The 25,165-nt window shown below is 40.0% G+C and overlaps 1 protein-coding gene across 1 annotated transcript; it reads right to left on the reverse strand.

Annotated features, from left to right (window-relative positions):
* Nucleotides 1-872: 872 nt before the first annotated feature.
* LOC114280739 (putative polyol transporter 4) lies at nucleotides 873-3,666 on the reverse strand. The gene is made up of 2 exons (XM_028223114.2): nucleotides 3,139-3,666; nucleotides 873-2,362 (listed from the first exon to the last, which is right to left on the reverse strand). Exons 1-2 carry the CDS (start codon nucleotides 3,353-3,355, stop codon nucleotides 999-1,001), a joined length of 1,581 nt encoding a protein of 526 aa, XP_028078915.1. The 5' UTR covers nucleotides 3,356-3,666; the 3' UTR covers nucleotides 873-998.
* Between the last annotated feature and the right edge of the window lie 21,499 nt (nucleotides 3,667-25,165).

Raw genomic sequence — 25,165 nt, forward strand, 5'->3', positions numbered from 1 at the left:
TCTCACTCTTTTCCTACCTTGCCAGGAATTTTTGTAACCTAATATGACCTTATACTGTGTACTTTACCTCTATGTACTATGCTATTTTTAATGTAGTTATATTCACCAAAATAAATAAATAAATTCATGTCAAATATAGTCTTTAATGCTTACTTTGTTGGGGAATATCAAAAAAGTGGGAACAAAGTAAAATAATTTTAAATAGATGAAAGTATGACATTTTATAACACAAATTAGTGCATGAGTCACTTGTACTTTCATGAATTTTAAATTATTTTACCGTCTTTTCATTTTTTTGATATTTCCCCTATTTTGTTTCGCCATTAATCTTGAACTCTTCTTTCCTGCACATTAAAAATATGGAAACAGTTTCTCAGTATGTTGGAAGTAAAATTGTATACATTTGATTGTTCCCAAACCTTAGCTTTTTTTAGATAGTCAATAACTCTGCTTTTGATGTGTACAGGGAATACATAATAGCACTCAAATTGGCAAATTAAGGAAAATTTCAATTCTTTGCTTTGCTTTGCTTTGTGGACCCTTGGGGGTCTCAAACAAGCTAGCACAAATAAAACAGAATTAACCTATAAACAAAAGAAATAAGGTTTAATGATAAAGCTGGATTTCAACCAGTAACAGAGGAAGGAATTTAACATGGACATTGCCATTGATTCCGATTCTCTCCCCATTTTTTTTTTTTTTTTAATGAAACTCATTCACCCATTTGAATAGATATACATTTAATTTTCTGACACAAGTTTAAACACACACACACACACACACACACAAAAAAAAAAAAAAAAAAAAAAAAAAAAAAAAAAAAAAAAAAAAACAATTCCTACATGTGCTAGCTATGATCCTCAGAATTCCTGTACGCTTGAAACTGGGAAATTATTGATTTATACAACTTAGAACATGACATCCATTTGTGTACTCACATCGATACAATAACCATAAGAACTTACTGGAATTGGGTCAGAAACGATCCCTGGAGAGGGTCACTCTTTCTGCACAAGCTGCTCAACATCTCTAAGCTCCACTCCACTCCCTTGCCGCTCATGTTCACTCTGAAACAATGCCTCAATCTGCTCCAGTGATTTTCCTTTTGTTTCAGGAACAAGTGTGTAAACAAAGGCAACAGAAATGGCTGAAACTGCTGAAAAAATGAAGAAAGATCCAGCCATCGTAACTGCACGTGCCATTGAGAGAAAAGACATGGCAATCAAACCGCTGCACACTCTGTTACCCATGGCTCCGAGTGCTGCTGCTTGGGCGCGCAGCCTTAAAGGGAAGATTTCTGATGTCAAAACCCAACAAACAGGACCAATTCCCACTGAAAAGAACGCAACGTTTGCACAAACCGACAGTATCGCCATTCCAATCCCGAAAGGTGTGTGCTTGAACAATAATAGAGTGAGTCCCAAACAAAACAAACAGATAGTCATACCAATTGTGCTTATATATAGCAGTGGCTTTCTTCCAAGTTTGTCTATAAGAAGAATAGCAACTAATATAAATGCAGTCTTTGTAACTCCCACAGCAACAGTTGAAGCAAGAAGCTTCGAGTTACCAGCAATACCTGCTGCTTTCAAGATCTCGGGGCTGTAATACACGGTTGCATCAATACCCGTGATCTGTTGGAAACATTGGATTCCAAAACCAGCAACTAGCATACGGCGAAGTGCAGGTGAAGGACTCAACAGTTCGCGCCAAACAGGTTTCTGTTCATACTTCTCAGCGTTACCAATTCCAGCAGCAATTAGTATTTCTCCAAGCCTCTCCTCCACCTCTGACTCGCTCTCAATAGTTTTCAATAGCACGGCTCTTGCTGCTTCAACTTGATTCTGCATTACCAACCACCTTGGTGACTCGGGGATTATGAACAGAGCGAATCCAATGAATACTGAGGGAAGAATTCCCACAGCAAGCATTATCCTCCAATTTTTGTGCACTGAAAAACCAGAAAACGTATAGTTTGAGACATAACCGAGTAGGATCCCAAAATTGATGAAAATCTCAGGGAATGAGGTAAGAGAGCCTCTAGCGATTGTCGGTGATATCTCAGCTATGTAGACTGGGGCAATCATGACTCCAAAGCCAATTCCAATCCCGGACAAGAGTCTCCCAATCATTAGGATTTGGAATGTCGGAGCAAGAGTCATTATAGCTGCACCGGTTTGAAAGATAATTGCGGCTAATCCCATTGTCCATTTTCTACCAATGGCATCTGATGTTCTTCCACCAGCTAAACTACCAAAAAGCGAAACGACGCTTAAACTCCCAACAAGCACTTCTTGTTGCACTACTGTTATCTTCAAATCTTTTTGAATGAATAGGATTGCTCCACTCATAACACCTACATCTGAACGTTGTAAAAACCTAATTAGCCAACTAACTTATCCTTGTAAACCAGATACCTTAGATTCAAATGTCAAGCCCATTAGGAAATTTCTAATAAATGGTTGGGAGTTAAAAGAACATCAATTCATTGGGACATTTACCCCTTAAAATTAACTACAGATGTGACAGGAAAACCAAATAAAAAGCAGTATAACATCAATACATGGTATAGAATTATCCAATGAACCCACCACATGCATCTCAACGAGCCCTCTATTTATTAAAAAAAATGGCATGCCTTACAGAAACGAAAGAGAGCCAAAAAGGGAGGGTTCAAGAATGCAATCCCATGAACCCAGACGAATCTGTGACCCGGGATGTAGTCCAAGTGCTCTTGAGAAGGCACTTAGGTGTCAGATCTTTGTAACTTCAAATACCAGGATTCATTATGGTCCCTCCTATGACCGACACAGGTGGACAAGTAGAGTATACTACAGCGCTTGAGAAAACCATGTTGAAGTCTAATTACTAACTCGCTAACATCCTACCTTGTGCTAAAAGAAGAAAGAAAAAAAAAAAAAAAAACCCAGATGCATCTCAAGTTCACCTTTCCATGTTCAAAAGAAGCAGAAAAGGCTCTAATCATAGCCAAGAAGAACAGAACTGAGCCATGTTCAAAAGAAGCAATTCAATTTGATTAAAAAAAAAATGAGATTCAAACAAGCAAAGCATATGTAAAGAGAACATGAGCAAATCAATTACAAAAATGAGGTCAAAGATTGAGAGAAAGGCTCTTACCATAGCCAAGAAGAACAGAATTGAGAGATGCAAAAATGGCACAAGCTAGAACATATGTCTTGGTATTTCTGTTCCTTGGCTGCTGCTGAAGGTGGAGTGAATCATCATCCTCTGTGAGCTCAGAGTCCATCCTCCTGTACTTGTTCTTAGCTCCCAAAGGAAAACCAGACAAACCCATTTCCCTATTACTGTTTTCTTGGAGACCCACCAATCCCATTTCTCCTTTCTCTGATCTGTGTCTGTTTCAGACCAAATAAGATGAAAAAAATATACAACAGACCCAGAAATCTTTTATGAGGTTTTCAAATCTTGAAACTCAGTGCAAAACCCAGGGATTTGGTCTGGCTATCATTTCATTCAGATCTGAAAATAGAAGATGGAAGACTATTAAACACAAGTGATACCCTTAATTTGTCATGTAAGCAACCCTTGAACAAATGAAATGGCCATGAACAATACAGAACTGTTTCCTTGACTCGGCACCCTTTTATAAGCTCAGAGTTGGGAGCTTTCCAAAGCAACAGCGTTAGGGAATGTTATATTAGCCCGTTTGTTAGAGTTCTGGGAAAGTGCTTATAGCTTATGCCTAAACAGCTTATAGCTTATAACTTTCAGCTTAAGCTGATTTTCAGCTTATTCTTAAAGCATATCCTGTCCCACTCAAAGAATAAGCTGTTTTCTGACTTCCACAAAGCTATAAGCTATAAGCTAAACCAAACACATCAAAATAGCTTAAATTAAGCTGAAATAAGCTGAAATTAAGCTGTACCAAACAGGACCATTATTGGTAGTGAAAAAGAAACCGTGCTATTCACTTATTTTTATAAAAAAATAACTATTATTTTTGTTTTTATTAGATAAAGAAGGTTGCAGTGGTCTCTTTTGAGAGCACGGGGAAAATGACCTAATTTATTAGCTTATTAATTAATTTGAATTTCATCAAATCTCTATTTGTTTACAATTTTTTTAAAAAAATTAAAAAAATCAATAAGTTAGCTTTTTTTCCTATTTCCCAAAACAAGTGTTTTGAGAAATAGGTTAAAGACCAATTTTTTTTAAAATTTTTTAAAAAATATACATAAAAATAAGAAGGTGATGTAGCTCAAAAAAATCAAAAATCAAAAAATTGATTTTTAACCCAAATGGCAAAATAGGCCTAAAATCCTTCATAATTTTGTCAATCATTTCAATTTAATCAAACCTATGTATGTCTCTCTTGGGAGGAATAATTTTTGATATTTATGTGAAAATTACTCAACAAAGACAAGATATGAAACATCTCTCCTTTTCTTTTCTTTTCTTTTTTTTGATGATAAAAAATGTGTTTTTTGTGGGCAATTTCTTCTCTCTCTCTCTTTCACTAAGATTTTCCAAAGATTTGCAGACGTTTGTAGCGTGCAATATTTTTAGAAAAATGTTTCATACCACTAATTTAGCACCACTAATGCATCACTAATGATGTGACATCATGTAGACTCCATCATTGATGTGATAGTTTGGCCTTTGTTTTATTTATTTTTATTTTTTTTTACATTCATTAGTGATGTTTTTAGAGTTTCAAATTTAGTGCTCTAAATCACCACTCATATTTTTATTAAAAATTTTAGGGGCACTTATATACAAGTTTTAATTTATGAATTTATATTCTATTAAGTGTTAACTAAGATTTGTTAGACTTTCAAATCTTATTAAATTTTTACTAGTCAAAATTGTCATTCAAACAATAATTGTTCATAATTTATAATTATCTATAAAGGAACATGATGATTTGACATTTATTTTAAATTTCAAAACTTTAAAATATCAACTTTCAAATTGAAAAAATTAAAAAAAAAATTACGTGCAAAATTTTTTTGAAAAATTTGAAAAAATTGAATTATTTCTTGTGCAAAACTGAAAATTTTGTATCTATAAAGGAACATAATGATGAAACACTAATGTGCAAAACTGAAAAATAAAAATAAATAAATAGCTCTAAAAATGAAAAAAGTAATAATGTTCTCAGTTTTAAAACTAAAAAAAAAAATGATAATGTTCTCGGTTTTATTTGATAGTTAAATCAAACTAATAAATAGAAAGACAAAAACGTTTAATCTTATACTTTGTTTTTTTCATCAGTTAGTCAAATAATTATTTAAAACATTACTATGCAAAATTGATAATGTTCTTAGTTTTAAAAATTAGAAAAATTGATAATATTTTCAGTTTTACTAAATAAAACTTATTAGTTCAAAAAATCTTAGATAGGACCCGAGTTACTATAACTTTGTAAATAAAAATTTTAGGTAATTGACTCAAAATTTTACCATTCCGAGTGAATTTTTTATTCATCTATGTGGGATTTTTAATAGTTTTGGTTCTCTTATGGAGAAAAATAGTCTTCTTTCTTTAACAGTTACACATAATTTAATAGAGACTTATTTGCACGTTCACATTTATCTTAGGTGAGAGGGGAGATTTGCACCGTTAGCACGGTCGAGCTAAGACGGCACGGATCTGTTTTGCTCGGTCTTAAAGACCGGCTGACTGGCGCGAACCAAGCCTGGCCGAGCTACGACTCGCAAATATCCGGCACTGCACGCAGCCAAGTGGCGAGACCGAGCTACGGATAGCTCGGGCTAAACTGAGGACAAGCGAGGCTGGGTACGTCTCTGACCGGTGAGCCGAGATGGGCAGAGTCCAAAGAACCTCGGATGAAGGTAAACCGGACGGAGGCCGACATGCCTCACAACCGGTCAACTCCAACCCGGTCCATTGGCGTCCCCCCCGCCGCTCCTTTGCCAAGGGGCAGTCCGGTGGGGCATAGCGCGGTTGAGCGCCTGTAGCGATAGTTCTTCTTGGGAAATAGGCCGATCGTGGTACTGCGGTCAGGTGTGCCACCTGGGCCAATGGCACGAAGGAAGGGACATCTGCTCCACATATGCCTCAATACCGTTAGACAGTTCTGCATGTACTGTTGGGAGGACTAAGCCTTTACACGTGTAAGGTGGTGAGAGGCGAGTACTGCCACCTGTCCAGGGAAGGATAGCAGAGGTAGTGCGCGCATGATCTTGAGGCTGCATGGCCAACCTTGAAATAGGGAGGAAGGCGAACGTAAGAGGTATGCAACTTCTTCCCAAAAGAGAACACTCTCTCTCTCCGTCTTCTTCCTCTTCCTCAAGTGAATTGACTTGATCGTCGGAGGGTCTATCCGGCACACCACCGCCGGGCAGCTCACCGTTTCTGTGTTGCCAGATAGACGCCGTCAAAAGAAGCTCAGAGTACAAGGAGTACGGAAAGCAGAGGATATTTCGCCTCCATACAATTGGCGCCGTCTGTGGGAAGTTTTTTTATCCTCAACCCTTGTTCTCAGAGCTCCTTCGACCATTTCCATGGCCAACAACGGCGAAGCCCCACTGTCCGTCGTCGATGGCGTCACCCCTAAGTACGTCCGCTTGAGAGAAGGTCCTCTGAATATTCCAGCCATGGTAGGCCTAGAAACTCCTTCGCGGAGTGCGCAAGACAAACGCGGAAAGAGTGCCGATCGCTCGCAGAGTCCTGGGGGCCGCAGACGCCGGGGGGAATCCCAGGCGCAGCGCATGGAGCACAAACTCAAGGACCAAGACGCCGTCATTCACAAGATGGAGGCGGAGATGGAGCTGCTGAAACGCCAGATCAAAGGGAAGGGTGTTGCTGGAGAAGGCAACCTCAGTGAGCGCACCCCGTCCCCTCATTGGAGCAGTCGCTGCCAGGGGAGGACCCACTCTCTCTCCATCACCAGGAACTATGGGGTTGGGGGCTCTAACCAGGGGGAGAGCAGGTCCCTCTCTCACGACAACACATACCGCCCCTCGCGCCCGACGCCGACATCGGGATCCTTTTTCTCCACACGTTCCAGGGACTTGAGGGATGTATTGGAAGAGAGGGCGCGCTGTCGGGAGGCTCGAAGAGTGCCGGCGTTGCAGAGGTTAAGCGCTCCAGTGCGTTACAGTGAGGAAGTGGCGATGCCACCCCCCAGAGTGATGGCCCCTGCGCTGGAGGACAAAGAGCTGGCGTGACTTACAGCCACACCACTGTCTCCAGAGATTGAGAGTACGCCACTCCCCGCCGGATTCCACCAGCCAAAGTTCACTTTGTACGACGACAAAACAGATCCGTACATGCACGTGAGTCATTATCGGCAGGTGATGGCTGGCCACCGGCGCAACGACGCTCTGATGTGTCTCATATTCCCAGCAAGCTTGGGAGAGCTGGGTCTGAAGTGGTTTGAAAGGCTCCCGGAGGGGAGTATAGAGGGGTGGCAACAGCTAGCAGAAGCCTTCGTCACCAGATTCAAGACCAACACTCGAACATCGAAGGAGGTCGACCATCTCCTGGGCGTCAAGATGGAGTCTGGGTGTTCGTTGAAGGCATACAATGCGAAGTACTGGGAAACTTACAATGAGATCCTCGACTGCCCCACCAATCGGGCGATCACTCAGTACAAACGGGGTCTCCCAGTCGGACATAGGCTGCGAGATTCACTCACGATACATCAACCTACAACCATGGAGTCATTGATGCAGCGGATCAATGAGCACATTCGTGTGGAGGATGATACCGCCTCTGCGACCGAGAAGATTAATCTGGTCGCGGCGGACAGGAGGATCGCGGGGAAAGTTCACTCGGTTGGGCAGGAGGATAGCCGCCCAAACAACAAGTCGAAAGACCAGCGCCATGGTCCAAACCGTGATGACAGAAACAAGGGGCGCCGAAACGACCGGGCATACCCTCCCCGTGATGCAGCGGAGGATGCCAAAAGAAAATTGAAGGCACGGACTGGGATCACCATGGTGTTCAAAATCCCCATCTACCTCATTCTGAGCGAGATTCGAAGCGAACCCTTTGTCCGTTGGCCGGCCAAGTTGGGGAGTGCCCAGCGAGGCTTCAATTCAAAATATCGCTGCATCTTTCATGAAGAACGGGGGCACCGAACAGAGGACTGCCTGCCGCTCAAGCAACACTTAGATGAGTTGGTAGCGGCGGGGCATCTTGACCAATACATAGATGGGGGCGTCAAGGCCACGCCGACAGATCAAGTCGAGCCAAACGGCCTGGCCGCCCTAGAAGTGCCTCCGCAAGGTGTAATCAATGTCATCCACGGAATCATTGAATCGGCCAGGGTTTGCGAGCTGAGGGGGATGATCAAGAAGGCCGAGCACATGAGGGAAGTGCTTTCTGTTCAGCCTGCTGTGAAGAAGGGAAAGACCGAAGAAAGGGACATCCTTTCATTCTCATCCAAGGACTTGGAAAGAGTTCAGATGCCGCACAACGATGCCTTAGTAGTCACTCTTCGCGTCAAAGATTTTGATATCAAGAGAATCTTGATCGACCAGGGGAGTTCGATCGAAATCATGTATTATGACGCGTTCAAACAGATGAAGTTAAAAGACAAGGACATGGCCCCTGCGACGTCTCCTTTGGTCGGTTTCAACTCACAGCCGGAGTGGCCAATCGGAAAGATTATTTTGCCGGTCAAAGCAGGTTCAATAGTAAAGCAAGTGGAGTTCTGGGTGCTCAAAGTTCCTTCCACCTACAACTTGATCTTAGGTAGGGGTTGGCTGCACGCCATGCAAGCGGTTGCCTCGACCTTCCACCAAGTCATGGGCTTTCTGGCGTCGAGCGGGCAAATAGAAGAAGTTTGGGGAGACCAGGTGATGGCAAAACAATGCTTCGTTGCGGTAAATGGCAGCCGAGCAGCCAAAGGATTCGTCCAAATGATCGAGGGGCCCGAGGGAAAAGAGGTCCTTGAAGACGTGGGAAGGAAGGCCGAGGAAAAATCGGTCGAAGATTTGGTGGAAGTGCGCTTTGACGAAAACGATCCAACCAAATTCTTCCTCTTGGGGTCATCTTTGTCCAACGCCGAGCAGTCGGATTATGTCAACTTCTTGGTTTCCAATTTGGAGGCCTTTTCTTGGACGCCTTACGACATGCCTGGCGTCGACCCGAGCTTCATCTGTCACCAGTTGATTGTTTTCTCCAATGCACGGCCAGTCATTCAAAGGACGCGCCGTTCAGCCCTGCACCATGCTGAAGTGGTGGCTGAAAAAGTGAAGAACTTGTTGGAAGCCGGGGCTATAGAAGAAGTGCAATATCCTCGGTGGATATCCAACATGGTGGTTGATCCCAAGAAAAATGGCAAGTGGCGAGTCTGCGTTGATTACAAGACTGTCAACCGGGCTTGTCCTAAGGATAGCTTTCCCCTTCCTCGAATTGACCAGCTGGTGGACTTGACCGCTGGCCATCAGAGGTTTAGCTTCCTGGACGCTTATCGCGGCTACCACCAGATAGCCATGTATAAACCGGATAGAGAGATTATATCGTTCACCACCCCCAGAGGATTATATTGTTACAAAATCATGTTGTTCGGACAAAAAAACGCCAGAGCAACCTTTCAGCGGATGGTTAGTAAAATGTTCGCTCCTCTCTTGGGCCGAACAATGGAGGCCTACATCGACGATATGGTGGTTAAGAGTAAGGAGAAGTCAGAACACCTCACCGACCTAGCAAAAATGTTCGCCATACTTAAGCACCATAAGCTTCGTCCGAACGCCTCCAAATGCGCCTTCGGAGTTGGCACTGGAAAGTTTCTAGGTTTTCTGGTTACAAACCGAGGGATTGAAGCCGACCCATCCCAGATCAAAGTGATACAAGAGCTGGAGCGCCCGAATTCTACAAAGGACGTGAAACATCTTGCCGGGATGGTAGCTGCGCTGAACAGATTCATCAGCCGATCTTCGGATCGTTGCAGGCCCTTCTTCAAAACTCTGAAGTCCAAGTTCTTCTGGGATGAAGAGTGCGACCGTGCACTGGCGGACTTGAAAGTGTATCTCTCCTCAGCCCCAATTTTGGTCACGCCTCAGCCGGGCGAAGAGCTGTACCTCTACTTGGCTGTTTCTCAACACGCGGTGAGCGCGGTGTTGATTCATGCTGAAGGCATCCAGCACCTGCCAATCTTTTATGTAAGCAAGACCCTGTTCCTGGCCGAAACGAGATATCTTCCCTTGGAGAAATTGGCGCTGGCCCTAATGATGGCGTCGAGAAAGCTGGCACACTATTTTCATGCCCATACAATAGTTGTGCTGACCGAATTCCCTCTCAAGGTCCTCTTTGAGAAGGCCGACTTCACCGGGAGGATTTTGAAGTGGGCCGTGGAATTGGGGCAGTATGACATCAGGTTCCGCCCGCGCACCGCGGTCAAAGCTCAAGCTCTTGCAGATTTTGTGGCGGAATTTGCCCCTGGGACGCATCCAGTTTGCCCGATTGATTTGGTTGGTGCGGATTTAGCACAACCCAGAGTTCTGGCAGCGAAGACGAGCGTTGGCTCACACGTGGGAAAAGGGCAAAGTTTGACCGAACTAGCAAAGTCCGACAACTCGTTGGAAGACGAACCCTATGGAGACGAGAAAAAAGACCAGAACGAGCCAGCTAGAGACATTGAATTGAGAAGCTCCCAAAACCCATCTGATTGTTGGAAACTGTTCATTGGCGAGATGTGGAAGCTCTTCGTCGATGGAGCCTCCAACAGGCATGGGGTCGGGCTGGGAATTGTGCTGACCTCACCAGATGGGCTGATTATTGAGCAAGCAATTACGCTCGGATTCCCGGCGTCCAACAACGAGGCAGAGTATGAAGCCCTCATCGCCGGTTTGAGAAGCGCATTGAGAATGAAAGCCACCGCCCTTATGGTCTTCAGCGACTCCAAGCTGGTGGTCAATCAGGTATCAGGGGAGTATGAGGCAAGGGATGGAAGAATGTCCAAGTATCAAGCATTAGTGCGGGAAGAGATCAAGAAGTTCCCTGTGATAAGAGTGGAACAAATCAACCGCGAAGAAAACAACTCGGCTGATGAATTGGCTGGGCTCGCCTCCATTCAGACAGCTTTTCCTAACCCCTTGATGATAGAGTTTTTACCTCGGCCAAGCATTGAGGAACCGGAAGCAACCGAGGTGCTCTGCACCGACTTGGGTCCTTCCTGGATGGATCCCATTATCGCCTTCTTAAAAGACAGAGTTCTACCGGAAGAAAAGAAGGCAGCCCACAAAATTCGAGCAAAGTCAGAGCGGTTTTGGCTCTCCCCATCTGGAGCCTTGTATAAGAAGTCCTTCACCGGGCCGTATTTGAAGTGTGTCCACCCCGCCAAAGTGGAGACTTTTCTCTACGAAATACATGAGGGCATCTGCGGAAGCCATACTGGGGGCAGGTCCTTGGCATACCGAGCAATTTCCCAAGGTTACTGGTGGCCGTGCATGCAGGCAGACGCACAGAAATATGTTCGCAGATGTGAGAAGTGTCAGAAGTTCGCTCACCAGATCCATCAGCCGGCTAGAGATTTGCTCCCTCTCACAAGTCCTTGGCCGTTCGCGCTTTGGGGATTGGATATTGTTGGACCACTCCCAGCAGCGCTGGGCAATCGCAAGTTCTTCATCGCCGCCACTGACTACTTCACCAAGTGGGTGGAGGTCGAGCCACTGGCGACCATAAAGGAAAAGGATGTGAAGAAGTTTGTTTGGCAAAACGTCATTACTCGCTTCAGTATACCCAGGGCCCTCATCTCAGATAACGGCACTCAATTTGATGGGAAGCTCTTTCGCGGATTTTGCGAAGAGTTGAAGATCGAGTTCTACAATTCGACACCGGCCTATCCTCAGTCTAACGGTCAAGCAGAGGCCTCAAACAAGACCATCCTGGACGGGCTAAAGAAGCGGCTTGAGAAGGCTAAGGGCAAATGGGCTGAAGAACTCCCTAATGTGCTCTGGGCATACCGTACTACCCTAAGGCGGTCAACCGGAGAAACGCCTTTCGCTTTGGCCTACGGCATGGAGGCCGTCATCCCGTTGGAAATTGGCATGCCAACCATCCGCTCTGAAGGTTTCCAGCCAGATCTGAATAGTGAAGCATTGGCATTGGAGTTGGACCTTGCTGAAGAAAGGAGGGAGCGGGCATTGATCCACGTAGCAGCTTACCAACAAGAACTCTCTAAAAAGTATAACAAGGCCGTGCATCCTAGGTTGTTCAAGATTGGGGACTGGGTATTAAGAAAGGTGTTTGGCAACACAGTGGTCCCTGGTGAGGGAAAGCTCGGTGCAAATTGGGAAGGACAATACAAAGTGATTGGTCTTACCGGAAAAGGGGCATACCACCTGGAAGATATAGATGGTAAGGCTGTCCCCAGACCATGGAATACGGCCAACCTTAAGGTCTTTTACTTTTAAGATGTAATTTGCTTGTGTTATTTAGCTTTTTAGACCTCTAGCCCTTTGGCACTTAATGTAAAGGATAGCAATGCTTTGTAATGAAAAATAGCTCTCTTGTTGTTTGGAATTACCTCTTTGTACAATGGACTCGTAAGGACGCAAGGCAATCATGAACACCAGGGGCAGGAGACCGGCCTGAATGGGACCGGGCTGCTTTCCTCTCACCGGAATGAACGCGAACCGCACAAACAGTTTGCATTGTCAAACGATGTAATTGACGTAAGGATCCGTTCGCATTAGGGCCGAGATGGTTTAGCTCGCCCGATTGGAATGTTGGCGTTATGACCAACTCAACTGAAGCATTGGTGTTTTGCCCAGTGTAAGGGCCGAGCTGATTTTGCTCGGCCCAGAGGATATAAAGGCGCCTTGCCCAAAATGGAAAATGAGCGGAGTTTGCTCGGCAGAATTTGGAATGTGGGAATTTTGTCCAATCGATAAGAAGCCGAGCCGAATTTGCTCAGCCTAAAAGAAATGTTGGCGGCTTGCCCAACTTAAGAGACGAACTGATTTTGCTCGGCCAGGTCGAAATTGCATGAAATTTACAAACAAATTAAGGTCGAGCAGATTTCGCTCGGAATAATTAAAGCGTCAGTTCATTTTCAAGTTCATTGAACCGAACTACTAGTTCTGATTAGAGAACGTTTGAGGCAACTTTAGCTCGGCACGATGTACGACGCAGCCGACCTGGTAGTTGTGAATTGTCAAAAATTAAATCAAGGAATCCATGAAGATGCAAACCGAAAAGAAATAGAAGATGAGCGAACAATAAGTAAAAGGTCTTCATTGATAATGGAAATTTAAGTACAAAATGGGGGGAACATAGCCTGGTTACAAAAAAAAAAAAGAAGAGGTCAATCCAAATCCGTGTCAACAGTTTGCCCGGAGACTTGCCCTGTTTGCTTGGCCTCATCCACGTTTTGCTCGGACAAGATTTCCTCGGCGTCATCGTCAGTTCCTTCCACCACGGCAACATCCTGATCAGCCTCTTCCTCTGCACCTGGAGATGCGTCGGGAGGATTTTGTTCGGCCAGTTTCGCGGCAGCGGCTTCTTCCTCGGCCTCTTTCCTTGCATCCGTGATGAGCCGGCTCTGGGTGGCCTTGGAGTACGCTTGCATGTAAACCGGGATATAGGCAGCAGGCGGATTGATGAACATGTCAGAATCCTGACCAAGTCCAACTTTCTCCACGGCAGCTTTCCAGCCGCATTGAAAAAAGATGTCCTTGGTCACCTAGACCTGCCGTTCGTAGGTCTTCTCGCCCTGCGCATACCCCCGGTCTTCTGCGTCATCTACGGCCTTGTCCCTCTCGCCTTTGTGCGCATCGCGCAGTTTTCTCAGCTCAGCGAGATATCGAGCCTTCGTCGACTTCACGGCACGAAGCTTATCCTCGCTAGCTCGGTCAACCTTCTAGCTCAGGATATCTCGCTCGGCCTCGACTGCCTCCTGCGCTGCTTTGAGCTTCGCTATCTCCTCCTTCTGAGCCTTATTCTCGGCTATGGCATCCCGCAGGCTCTGCCGCACTTTGATCATCCGGTCGTGGGCCAAGTAGTTCTTTTGCGCGGCCTGAAAACAAATGAAAGATCGTTAGTATTCGAAAAACCGCGCAAAAACCGAGCAAACAGTTGACGTAAAAAATGGTGAACTTACCAACACTATGGATTTCGCCGCCGAGCGGAGGACCTTGAGGTTAGAAAGCTCGTCATGTTTCTTCATGTCGGCGTGCAAGATCAACCCCTTGGTCAAATTAAAACCAAGCGAGTAGTCCTTGTCCGCATACACAGAGTCTTCAGCAGAAACTACTCGGCCCTGGTATTTGAACTCGGGTGCCCAGACCGCGGGGGCTGGGTCCTTGGATTTGCTGGCCCGTGGTTGCTCGGTCTGGTCCCCGAGTTCAGTAAAGACGTGATCGGTGGAGTCTTCATCGGCCAGACGCGGCCCGATTTTCTCGTTCCTCGGCCGCTTCTTGGACCGATCAGCTGGCTGCTCGCTGGCAAGCGCCAGCACTGCCCCATCTACCTGCACGGCGGGTGCGGAGGATGTCCCCCTGGTTGCCTCTACGTTCTAGGGCTCGTCTTCTTCCCCGGTGATCAAGGACTTGATGGCCCTGATTTTCGCCATTTCCTGCTCGGCGGTTAGTGGGATAAGCTTGATCGGTGGAAGGTTTAGATCTGGTTCCGGAGTTGGCGCGCATAGAAAATCGGTAACCCGTATCCTGCGCGGTGCGGTGTAATGGTAGGTCTGATCGAAGCCGAGCAATTTCGAAGCCTCCCTCTCTTCGGCGGGATGGTGCAGCAGGACTCTGATGGCCTCTTGGTTGGCCCGGTAGTAGTCTGCCGCTAGATGCTTATCTGCAAAAGAAGACAAGTGTTAGATCGGCACGAAAAATAATTGCTACATAAAGAAAATAGCGCGGTCAGCCGAGCAACTCACCGGCACTACCAAAATCCTTTCTAATATACCATCCTGGAATGGGTGCCTCGGTGTCTTCATAGCGACCGGACACCCACAGGAAGTCGTCGTCATTTGTCTCCTTGTCCGGGTTACCCTCTATTAATTTTGCTCGGCCCTTCTTCACTTTGAGGTACCAGCAGAACCCACTCTTATTTCTACTAAGGCTATATTGATGAAAAATTTCAGCCAAACCGAGATTCAGACCGAGCCTCCGGTTCAGTTCGGCGACCCCGTTTATTATTTTGTAAGTGTTATTTGAAATTTGGGTCGGGCAAAGCCTTGTCTACCTCAAAAACTCGCAAATCAAAGGCTGGACCGGGAAGCGGAGACCTCCCTCTACTATTGACACGACCGTAAAGGGGCACCGGTCTAGATCTCCCCAAGGTCTGGGATGTTGTAATCCCTGTGAAACTCGGCCATTGCACCGGGCGAGCTGACCATATAGCGGTACTTGCCCATTTATCTCGGCCTTATTGGATATTGTGTGTATCTCGGCCAAAAATGTTGGTGGGTCTGCTCGGACTTTGAGCTCCACCAATTAGTGCTGGACTGGATTGGTCGGTCCTATTCGTTCTGCATGATTAAAAAAGAATTCCAAGGGTTAGCACGGCATAAATTGCGCGGCCCCTATGGGAATTGGCTCAGTGAAGGGATTATTAGTTTTTGGCCTGTTCGACCCCTACCTTGGTTATGCTACTAGGTCGATTTCCTAGTTCGGTTCTAACTCTCCGAAGCTGTCTCGGTCAAAGTCATAGCTCGGTTGGATCTACTTGACGAGCTAACTCGGTTCAGTACTATTACCAGTTTGATCGGAAGTTTGGCTCGGCCACAACCTCTACGAGAAGTCACAAACCAGTTTTTGCTCGGCCGACGTGTCACTTATGGATCTAAACGAGCGTTTTGCTCGGTTCTACCAAGATTCAAACTGTGCATCCCAGAAACAGGAAGAACTCGTTCAAACCTAGGAGGAACAAGGGGCATGAAAGCCCCATCCTTCCCTACTGTTCTTGTTTGCCCTAAGGTGTGCGAGATCTAAGCAAGGAAATGAAACTCTAATGGCCCAAAAAATAAACGAAAACAAACATGGAGAACACGGAGCATAAAAAGGTAAAAAGTTGAAGAACTCAAGTGCGAGAGCTTGAAGAAAGGGTGGGAGGACTTACCAGAATGACAGGCGCGAGGGTGAACGCGACCTCAATAGCTCGATGGTGGCCTTCGAAGGGATTTAAAATGGGGGATATGGCACAAACAGCAATCGCAGTGGTTTTAAAGCTGGGGAGGTTCAGGGCTTGTGTAGAAGAGAAGGTGAAAGTGAAGGGTCTAGGCCCTTCGTTGGGATACAAAAGAGGGGGGAAAAAACCCCTAACGGCTGAACCGTTTGATTTTTGCACGTGCAGAACAGCTGGCAGTACGACCCAGTGGCGAGAAGCCACGTGGCACTGGAAACGTGGCTGTCAGTACGGCTGTACGACCTTTGATGAGACTGCGGAGGAAATGGCCGACCAAGCGGGACAGCTCGGCGACATATATGCCCCCAATCATGCTCGGCTTGGCAATGGCGCAACTCATTCGTTAGCTCGGTTACGATGGTAACCCCAGTCACGACTAGGTCGGATGGGGTTAAGGGGCAATTGAGAGGGGAGATTTGCACCATTAGCACGGCCGAGTTAAGACGGCATGGATCTGTTTTGCTCGGTCTTAAAGACTGGCTGACCGGCGCGAACCAAGCCTGGCCGAGCTACGACTCGCAAATATTCGGCACTGCACGCAGCCAAGTGGCGAGACCGGGCTACGGATAGCTCGGGCTAAACTGAGGACAAGTGAGGCTGGGTACGTCTCTGACTGGTGAGCCGAGATGGGCAGAGTCCAGAGAACCTCGGATGAAGGTAAACCGGACGGAGGCCGACATGCCTCACAACCGGTCAACTCCAGTCCGGTCCATGGGCGTCCCCCCTCCGCCGCTCCTTTGCCAAGGGGCAGTCCGGTGGGGCATAGCGCGGTTGAGCGCCTGTAGCGATAGTTCTTCTTGGGAAATAGGCCGGTCGTGGTACTGCGGTCAGGTGTGTCACCTGGGCCAATGGCACGAAGGAAGGGACATCTGCTCCACATATGCCTCAATACCGTTAGGCAGTTCTGCATGTACTGTTGGGAGGATTAAGCCTTTACACGTGTAAGGTGGTGAGAGGCGAGTACTACCACCTGTCCAGGGAAGGACAGCAGAGGTAATGCGCGCATGATCTTGAGGCTGCATGGCCAACCTTGAAATAGGGAGGAAGGCGAACGTAAGAGGTATGCAACTTCTTCCCAAAAGAGAACACTCTCTCTCTCCGTTTTCTTCCTCTTCCTCAAGTGAACTGACTTGATCGTCGGAGGGTCTATCCGGCACACCACCGCCGGGCAGCTCACCGTTTCTGTGTTGCCAGGTAGACGCCGTCAAAAGAAGCTCAGAGTACAAGGAGTACGGAAAGCAGAGGATATTTCGCCCCCGTACATTAGGAATGACATCTTATATATTATCTCGATCCTCTTTAATATGTTTTATTGACAGCTACAACCTCACCAAGTTAGTTCTAAATAAATGAAACAAAAATAAAAAAATAAAAAATCTTTTATGTGATGTTTGGATGTTGGATTTATCAAGAGAAAATAAAGGGGATATTTTTTTCAAAAATCCTATTTCTAATACTTATATATCAATTAGTCCAAATTAATTTTTAATAACCTACCAGCAGCTATCCAAAAGACCAAAAATCCCAACTTTAGATTTAGCACAAAAAATGAAAACTAAATTTATATTTTAAAAGAAAATCACTCTAATTTGAATACTTATCCCATTTGAATTAGAATCTATATATTAGGAGAAAAGCATATAAGCTAATAAATTATTTAAAAATCTTTCTCTTTTAAAATTATAGAAACTAATAAATATCATAATTTGACACTTTTTATAATGTGAAAATTTAAAAATAAAGGAACAAAAAATCTAAAAGAAACCCAAAATACAATGTGAATATTCACCCTAGACAACAAATATAAAACTAACTTTTGATAAAATAAATCACATACCAAAATACAATGTGAATGTTAACAATAAATAATATACAACTAATCTTTACAAAAATAAAACTCATGCCAAAATACAATGTGAATGTTTACAGTTTACAAGGAACATACAACTTCGCTTAAAAAAACTAAACTCGTATCAATGTGAATATTCATACTGCAACGTAAAAACATAAAATAAAATTAAAAAAAAGTAAAAATCTATTATTTTGATTGTTCAATCATAACAAAAATGATTGTTCAAAAAATAAGCATAATAACAAAAACAACAAATATACAACCAACCTTCGAAAAAATAAAATTTATTCCAAAATACAATGTGGGTGTTCACAGTTACAATTAACATACATTTAGCCTTAAAAAACAACTAAACTCATACTAATGTGAAAATTCACACTGTATCATGAAAACTCAAAACAAAATTAAAAATGTAAAAATTGACTATTTTGATTATTCAATGACAATAAAAATGATTGTTCAACCAACAAGTATAGTAACAAACAATAAATAATAAATCATCAAATAATATATATATATATATATATGTATATATAAAAATCATTAAATAGTTCATACATATTACGCACATTTTTAGAAAAATCTGTATATAATCAACTCTGACATGATATCGGTGAATAGATTACACAACATCAATAACTACACAATCTGACGAAAAGATTACGGTTTATGTATAATAATGGAAAAAAAAAAAAGATTGTTCATTACTGGTTTACCATTATCTCTATTGTGAATCTATCATCATTTTTATCATCGGTTTACATGTACAATTAACTTTCTCTTCCAAATGTTCTGCCATAGCAAGACCTTATTATAAAATTAATAATGCTGAAGGAAGATCTTTGATCAAGTAAATCCCTCATATTGAGACAAATAAAACACTAAGAATAATAGTCTTCTATATTCATATAAATATTTTGTATATATCATAAATGAAATATATTTAATAAATGATTTTCTCTCTCCTAGATATATGGTATAATATATATATTAATAAAAGTCTATAAGGGCAAAATAGTTCACATAATACTTCTCATGTGGAAAAAAAGATCTATTGAAATATAAGTTTAAATGTATGAGAGTAGGTAGAACACAAGAATATTTTGTGGACTTATTAAGCTATAAGTCTTCTAAACGAGATTTATAAATAAATCTCTTGAAAATAAAGTGAAAGAGAAATTAAAGAAATAAATTTAGCTTTTTTCATATCATTTTGTTCTTATCTTATTTTTTTATGAGAAATTTAGTCAAAATCCCTCCATTGAACCCTTATTTGATGGTAAATTAAAACACAATTTATTTTGCTTCAAAAACCTCATAAGGAGGAGGCGCATAATTGAGTAAGGACATAATAATTTTTTCTTTCTTCGACAATATTGCCCATGCACATATATATATCACAAAATTCTTTTGACAAGGAACATTTTTATTTTATTTTAGTATGTACTCTGTTTTTTGTAATAATAAAATATTACTGTGAATCAGAATAATATGTTACTGTCAAATAAAGTTACATGTTACTGTTTACGTCAATTTCAACGATATTTTTTTTATTTTTTATTTTTTAAGAATTTCATAATCAATATGATTCTTGTTTGATAGATTTTGATAAGAGGATTCTAAAAATACTAATTATATTAAAAATCAATATCTAAATCAAAAGTTATATTATTTTTAAATTTAAATTATTAAATGACTCACTAAATATATTTTGGTAATGGTGGTATTTGTTGGACTTTTCAATAAATTTTTTTTATGCTTGTCTTTATGAGGGGATTTTGACCAAATCTCTCATATATATATATATATATATATACATTTTTTCTATATGTTAAAAAATTCATAATCCAAATATAAGCCTAATGTCATATCCAAATATATAATTGGAACGAAGGTTTTAGAGAATGACTTGTTTAAAAGAGAAGTACTTGAATTGCAAATAAAATTTTAGAATTAAGAGTTGTTAAAATTACGGAAAATAGAAATATTGTAACAAGATTGACGTCTCTAACTATTACAATGCAACAGGGTGGTAATTGGTAACCAAATTAAGGAAATATTGAAACTAAGAAAATATGGAAACTGAGAAAATATAATATTCTAAAAAAATTCATTAAAAATAATTTCTTGCGGCTTGATTATTGGATACATCAAAATGGTTAAAGTATTAAGCCCGTATGTCCTAATTATTGTAGCATAGCATGACATCTTTTTGCTGCTCAGTTCTGGTTGAAGATACCATTAAAGGATCCATTGCACAGAATTCCGCAATGATGTGCGTTATCAATGGCTTCGCTTGTGGAAACAACAACATATTTATTATACACATTTAAAAATTTTACTTTGAAAAAAAGTAAGAGCACTATCCAAGTTGGTTGTCAACGGCTACAGATGATAGCTGGAGGTGATGGTTGGAGATCCTTTGTCGACCGTTGAAAGTAGTGGCCGAAGGTGGTTTTCGACAAAAGATAGTAGTAGATGAAGGCCATTGTCACTAATAGGAGATGGTTGGAAGTAGCCGAGGTGGGTGTCAATCGTGAGAGATGATAATCAGAGATGGCTATCGAAAGAGGTAACCGTTGATAGTGGTCGGAGGTGGAGATGGTCAATTGGGATTTTGGGTGGTGGCTGTGTGGGGGTGCACTGTAGCCACTGTTGTGCACTCAAATGGGTCCATTTCGAAATTCAAACGATTCACAGTTTAGAATATATCAAGTATAACATATCTGCAAAAAATCAAGTTAATCGGATATCGTTTACCCTTTCATCCACTCACATTTGTATTCATTTTAATACTTTCATCACAATTATTATTTATTTTTGTAGATACAAATGTGAGTGGATGAATGGATAAACGATATCCGATTAGTTTGATTTTTTGCAGATATGTTCTACTTGGTGTATTCTAAAATCTAAACAGTTTGGATTATCAAAATGAACCCTAAAATCGGCCTATTTAGCTACATAATAGTGACTGTTGTGCACCCTACACAGTAGCCACCCCAAATTTGATCAATTGTATGAGGTGATTAGTGGCTCTAGAAATATTGATTAGGATAGTTATTTACAAACTTGATTAGTATTGATGCCAAAAAAAAATAAAATAAAATAGACTTGTCAATTTCTATTATTCATTTTTGATAAATCTATTAATTTGAATATCTTAAATCACAAAAACAGAATTTTAATTTCACCCAGAAACCGAAAAAAAAAAAAAAAAAAGAAGAAAAGAAGAAAAAGAACTTGTATGTAATTCTACAATAGCTCTCAACATGCCACACCATTCATACCTAGCCATGATAAAGATTGAAGCAATTTTATTATTATTTTATTTTTCATACCATTTATTTATTTATTCAATATTCTTTTATTTTATTATGTAAAAAATAGGTTTTTAGTCAACTAATAGTACTTTAGAAATTCAAGTGTATAAATGTAATTTGAGTATAGAGTCCACTACATTAATTTTAAATATTTACTCTACGTTTCATTTTTATGGATTTTTTAAATTTTTATTTTTTATTTTTGAGTACATAGAGTTTTTAATGAATGTATTTATTTAGACTTAAAAAATAAAAAAGTTTAGGTGTACAAAATGTTTCAAATACCAAATACACAGATGTGATACATATATTCATATCTATAGATGCAAACATATTCAGGCTTGGTTTGGAAAGTCCAACTTGGGGCTTTTTTGGCTATTTTAGCCATAAAAAATAAAATAGATTTTTTAACCCAATAAGACAAAACATCACATCCAACCCATAATCATTACATTCTTTTTCTCACAAAAAAGTCAAAAAAAATTAAAAAAGCCAAAAATTATTTCCAAATTAGACTTTTTAACCCCAGGCTAAAATAGTTAAAAAAACGAAAAAGCTCAAAAGCCAATGCCTTTCCCAAACGAACCCTCACATTATAAATATGAACATTTTTTGTCTTATATATGTACATTTTCTGTTTAGAACACAGAAAATATTTGTGAGTGGCTTGTATGATGGGTGTGCAAAGTTTAGAATGGGTAAGTTGGGTGTTGAATATTGGTGATATGAGCATTCAAAATATGTGAACTTTTTTTTTGGTGGATGGGAAATATATGGACTTGGAAGTTTAAGGGGTGGCTTCTCTTCGGTCTATACAAAATTGGATGGTGATGTTGGGTTTTCGTGGGTTCATCACGGAGGCTGCATCGATGATTCAAACCATTCAATAGATAAGGCTCATTAAGTACTTTAATAATTGTAAACAATACGTTAGTTAGATATTGATAACCACTTGATCATATCACATTTGTGTCAACGGTAAATATAATTTAAAAAATAAATTGTCGATATAAATATGATTTGATTACATAGTTATTGATATTCGATTAACATGATTTTTGTAAATAAATTACTCAACGAACTCTATATATTGAATAATTCAAATTATGCATGCGGGTTCCATAATGAACCCATGGGAGGCTCAACAATGCCTTCCAGTTGATTTTCTCAACTAAAGAGAAGCTGTTTCGATGTTTAAATCATGAAGAGTGAACTAATTAACATATATATTACAAATATATATGTAAAGAAAAAATAAAAAAAAGAAGTGAGGGTATTCAATTCACTACCCTTTCCGTTTATTTTTAGAGATAAGTTAGGTAAGACTGTTTGGCCACTTTTATTTGGCTCTATAAGATGGAAGAGATTAAAATTACAGTGAAATTTAGTGAAAAAATTATTAATATGGTAATATTAGACTGGAGATGTAAGATAAAGAGTATTTCTTTGTATATTACCAAATTAATAATGCTATAGATAGTATTAATATATAAAATTAATATTTTTTTAATATTATAATTAGTATTTTTTTGTTTTAAAAAATAAAAATTTTGATTAAAAATTTAATTAAAAATTCACTAATCCCTTCACTCAATTTCTAATTCCACCCCACCCCACCCCACATAGGATTGGTAGCCCTACCAATGGAGAGGATTACTAGTACAAGGGGATGATAGCTAATTCCCTCGCTCATGTCTCCAACCAAACGTTCTTTAGGCAGGTCTCACGGATTGTTATTCCAATTCCCTTTTCTGAAGAGCCAAACAAATGTGACCTTCATGAGAGAATAATGAGGGGATTATTAGTGTGACGAGGTTACATGAGAGTATTAAGAAAATTTGTGTTTATTTATGATATGTTTCAGTGAGGGGATTAACTATATGAAATCCATAAGTACCCTTTAATGGCCCCGTTTGGTGTAGCTCTTAAAACGGCTTATAGATTATAGCTTAACAGATTATAGATTATGATTTTAATCAGAAATTGTTAATCTGTTTGGTGTAGCTGTTGGATTATAGATTTAAGTTGTTTGGTGTAGTGTTTGTTAAATAAGCTGTGAAATAGCTTTTTCAATTAATTTTTATTTTTTATTTGTTTACATTTCTCATAAAAAATAATAATAATAATCTATAGTCCATTTGAGTCTTTTTTTATTTTTTAAAAAATAAAAAATAAAAAATAAAAAAATCTATGATAATCAGAACCAAGGGGTGAGCAGTTTCTCAGAATCAGTTTTTTTGAGTTAAAATAAGCTGTTAGAATCAGAAGCTGTTTGAAATAAGTTTAACTAAAGAGTTCAAAATAACTTTTTCAAAGCTAAAAGCCATAAGTTGGCTTTGAAAAGCTGAAACAAACACCCCCATTTTACAAATAGGTTTTTTTGTAATATTTATGAAAAAAATATTTATTCTTGGTGTTTGTACCAAGATCCATGATAGTTCAAAGGGTTAATTACACTAATGGTCCCTATAGTTTAGGATTTGTGTCAATTTGGTCCATGACTTTTCAATTGTAACACATTTGACCCTGAATTTTAAATCTTGTTCCAAATAAGGACAATTGAAAATATCATTAGATTTTTCAAGGGTAAAATCGTCAATTTGATAAAATATAAACTAATTTGACAAAAATAAATGTCAAAAAAATATATTTTTTATTTTTTTAAAATTATTTTTATCCACCAATGATAAAATTATGTAAAATTAATAAAAATTACATGATTAATTTTTTTAAATTAATTTTACATAATCATCATCCAAACACATACTAATAAAAATTAATTTGGTAAAAATAAATAAATAAATGTCTAAAAGATTTATCAATTTTACATAATTTTATTTTTAGTAGGTAGAAATAATTTTTAAAAATTCAAAAATATTTGTTTGACATTTATTTTTGTCAAATTAGTTTATATTTTATCAAATTGACAATTTTACCTTTGAAAAATCTAATTATATATTTAATTGTCCTTACTTCGAATAAGATTCAAAATTCAAAATCAAATGTGTTACAATTGAAAAGTCAGAGATCAAAGTGACACTAATCCCAAACTATAGGGACTATTTATATAATTTGCCCTAGTTCAAACGAATTAAAAACCCCAAGCTCCACTTTGCAAATCAATATGATTTTTTGTGGTCCATGCTCACTATTTCTTTTTAATCAAGTAAATATATATATATATATATATATATATATATATATATATATATATTTTGTGGTTATGAAATTTTTGCAAATTTTGTAATTATTTACAAGTTTTTGTAAATTTTGAAAAACAAAATAGACACTAAAAGAATTTTTATTTACAAATTTCTTTTTTTATTTTTATAAAAATAAATAAAAAATTATAAACGTAAATATTACTAACAAACATGTCCTATTAAAAAAAAATAAAAAAATCCAAACACGCAATCAAATAGGTTCCCAGGTTTTACTCTTCACAAAATGCATGTTTATTTATTAACTATTATTTTTTTATTATAAAAAGATAATTACAAATATGAGAAACATTCAAACTCATTTTAATAAAAATTCATCCGCAATTCCACAGCACAAAATAGTATTACATAACCACTAAAGTAAAGACCCTGATTCTTAATGCATGTGACTTGATGATAAATTTGTTTGCTTGTTTTGGAGTTATCATTGTTATATATCATCAATTTATTTCAACAGTTAAATTAAAAATAAAATAAAATATTATTCTCATTCAATCTTTAGCCAATAATTCTACGAATATCTAAAATAAATTGTGATAAAAAACATTGACAATTTGAGATATAATACTTCTATAAGAAATTAGTCTTGGCTAATAAAAATAGAGTATTGCTAGATTCATCAAATTTGGGCTTGTTCGAATTGTTTGAATTTGTGCATGCTAGTTGTCCGGTTGGTT

The sequence above is a fragment of the Camellia sinensis genome, chromosome 7, assembly GCF_055761805.1.
Source record: "Camellia sinensis isolate YWXY chromosome 7, ASM5576180v1, whole genome shotgun sequence".
Classification (NCBI taxonomy): Eukaryota; Viridiplantae; Streptophyta; class Magnoliopsida; order Ericales; family Theaceae; genus Camellia; species Camellia sinensis.

Coding starts and splice junctions, on each gene's coding strand:
- LOC114280739 (XM_028223114.2), bottom strand. CDS start 3,355: ATGGGATTGGTGGGTCTCCAAGAAAACAGTAATAGGGAAATGGGTTTG. Junction 2,363..3,138: donor TTCTGTTCTTCTTGGCTATG/GTAAGAGCCTTT, acceptor TACAACGTTCAG/ATGTAGGTGTTATGAGTGGA.